Source organism: Corylus avellana, chloroplast, assembly GCF_901000735.1.
Source record: "Corylus avellana chloroplast, complete genome".
In the NCBI taxonomy this organism is placed as follows: Eukaryota; Viridiplantae; Streptophyta; class Magnoliopsida; order Fagales; family Betulaceae; genus Corylus; species Corylus avellana.
In genome coordinates, this window is record NC_031855.1 from 150,001 (window position 1) to 152,500 (window position 2,500).

The 2,500-nt window shown below is 39.0% G+C and overlaps 1 protein-coding gene across 1 annotated transcript in view; it reads right to left on the reverse strand. All coding sequences in view use genetic code 11, as the record gives it.

Moving 5' to 3' along the window:
• Positions 1-88: 88 nt before the first annotated feature.
• Positions 89-2,500, reverse strand: part of ycf2 — a 5,994-nt gene continuing 3,582 nt past the window's right edge. Inside the window, exon 1 of the mRNA in view lies at positions 89-2,500. This exon is cut by the window's right edge and continues 3,582 nt beyond it. Within this exon, the coding sequence (YP_009318215.1) occupies positions 89-2,500 (2,412 nt within the window).

Here is a 2,500-nt window from a genome sequence, read left to right on the forward strand (position 1 = left end):
CTCTACCACCCAGTCAATTCTGTTCCGCTTAATCCCTATTTCATGGCCACATATCTTTCCGGCTAAGGAATGGGAAACCTTTCTCTTGTTACATGAATCCAATTTTTGTTTCATCCGGGAAAAGCCATCTTTTTTTCAACAATGTCTTTGTCATTTGATCCAATAGCGTTCCGTTAGATAGGAACAGATTTGATAAATACTGATAACTCTCGGATGGAGTATTAAAACGGAAAAATCCATTAGATAATGAACTATTGGTTCTAAGCCATCTCTGGCGATAAATCAACAATTCGAAGTGCTTTTCTTGCGTATTCTTGATAAACCAGCGTTTATATATAGATGTAGGAAGATCTGTTTGGGAAGTAAGAAGCCCCTTTGGCATCTCTTCATCTGCAAAGAATTCTCGATGTGAAAACACAGAGACAAAGGGCTGATCTTTGAATAGGAAAAAAAGTGGATCTGCAGGGTCCCAAATGAATTGGCTTATTAGAAAAAAGCCTTGTTCTTTGGAAGATCTGTCTTTTGTCTGGTACTGCACGGTTCTACTCTGCAAGAACTCCGAATCATTCTCTTGAAGCTCATCCTCTTCATCATAAATGATCCGCTTGCCCCGAAATGACCTAGCCCAATAGGGAAATCCCAATTCATTGGGCCTTTCGATACAATCAAATAGAAAGCCCCAAGGGCGCCATATTCTAGGAGCCCAAACTATGTGATTGAATAAATCCTCCTCTATCTGTTGCGGGTCGAGGACTCCTTCTCGTTCCCCTTCTTCAAACTCCGATTCGTATTGTTCATAGAGAAATCTCTGATCAACGATAGAACAAGATCCATTTTGCATCATATCTAAGGGATTCCTTGGTTCGGGCCGAAGAAGCAATGTCACTCGATCATTATCAAACTGACTGCAATCTTTTTCTGTCCGTGAGGATCCCACCAGGGTGCCTTCTACTTCTAATAGGCCATGAACTAGATCAGAATCATTCTCAACGAGTCCATAAGAAGTGATCCCATTTTTTTCATCGGGTCCGGGTAGAGACCAAAGGTCTTGAGCGACCGATCCGGCAGAACAACTCAAAAGATAAAGAAGTATCGTTAATTTCTTCATGCTCGTTCCAAGTTCGAAGTACCATTTGTACAAATAAGAATCCCCTTCGTTACATGATTTCTTCTTCATATAGATAGATATAGGATCTATGGAGCAATTACTTAGAAGTACATTTTGTGCAACAGCCCTTCCTATCTGATAGAAAAGGATCCCATGATCATGAACCGATCTTACCTGGGATCGCAAATCCCAAGTTTGTCTATGAAGAGCAGATCTAATTATATCAGTGTCTATAATTAATTTATTCTGTGTAATACTAATCGATAGGGCCTCATTGGTAAGTGCTACAAGATCTCGTACATTGGAACCCATGGTTATGGACCCGAATCCATTAGTATGGAACATTTTCTTTTCCAAGTGAAATCCCCTAGTATATGAAAGAGTGAAAAAGTGCTTTCGTTGTTGTGGAATAAGAAGCCTTCGTATCTTAATGCATGTATTTAATTTATTCGGAGCTATTAGAGCGGGATCTACTTTTTGGGGAAGATGAGTCGAAGCAATAACAAGAATATTTCTAGTGGAACGTCTTTCACAATCCCTGGAGAGATAGTTCACTAATAGACCGAGGGATAAGTAATTCGACTCATTCACATCTAGATCATGAATGTTTGGAATCCATATTATGCAAGGAGACATTGCTTTTGCTAATTCGAATTGAAGGGTGATATAAAATCGGTCTATTTCCGGCATCATATCCATAGTTAGCGCATTCGTCATAGTTAGGAGCTCCAGCTCCGTATCAAGGTCACGGTCAATATCGTCACTATCATCAATATCGTCACTATCCTCAATAAGAAAACCCTTAGGCTTGTTATCCAGGAACTTGTTCAGAAATACTGTAATGAAAGGAACATAGGAGTTTTCCGCTAGGTATTTGACCAAATAGGATCGTCCAGTTCCTATAGAACCTATCACTAAAATACCCCTAGAGGGGGATAGGGCTAAGCGGAGCGAAAAGGGTTTTCCATGAGATGGGAAATTAAAACTATTAGCCCCACACGAGGTTTGTGAATAAGTGATTGTCTGATAATGAGCAAGGAATATCCGTCTTTCTGCTAAACAGGATGTATTGAACTCATAATTCATTAGATACTTTTTATGAATGTAAACTAAGTATCGTAAGTAAATTGCTCCCGGTTGTTCAATCATTTGATAACCAGAGTCATTCTTTGATAAATGATCACTATGAGTCAGACTCAATAGAATTTGATCAATCCTTTTTTCTGTCGTTAAGGTGGAGAACTGAACCAAGAATTCTCTTTCTTTATCATCAATCGAATCACTGTTCGAGACCCAGGATTCTATTTTATCATCAATCCAATCACCGTTCACGTTTTTTCTTTTTCTTATCAATGAATAGATCTCTTTACTTGTATGACTTAGATGTCTCGT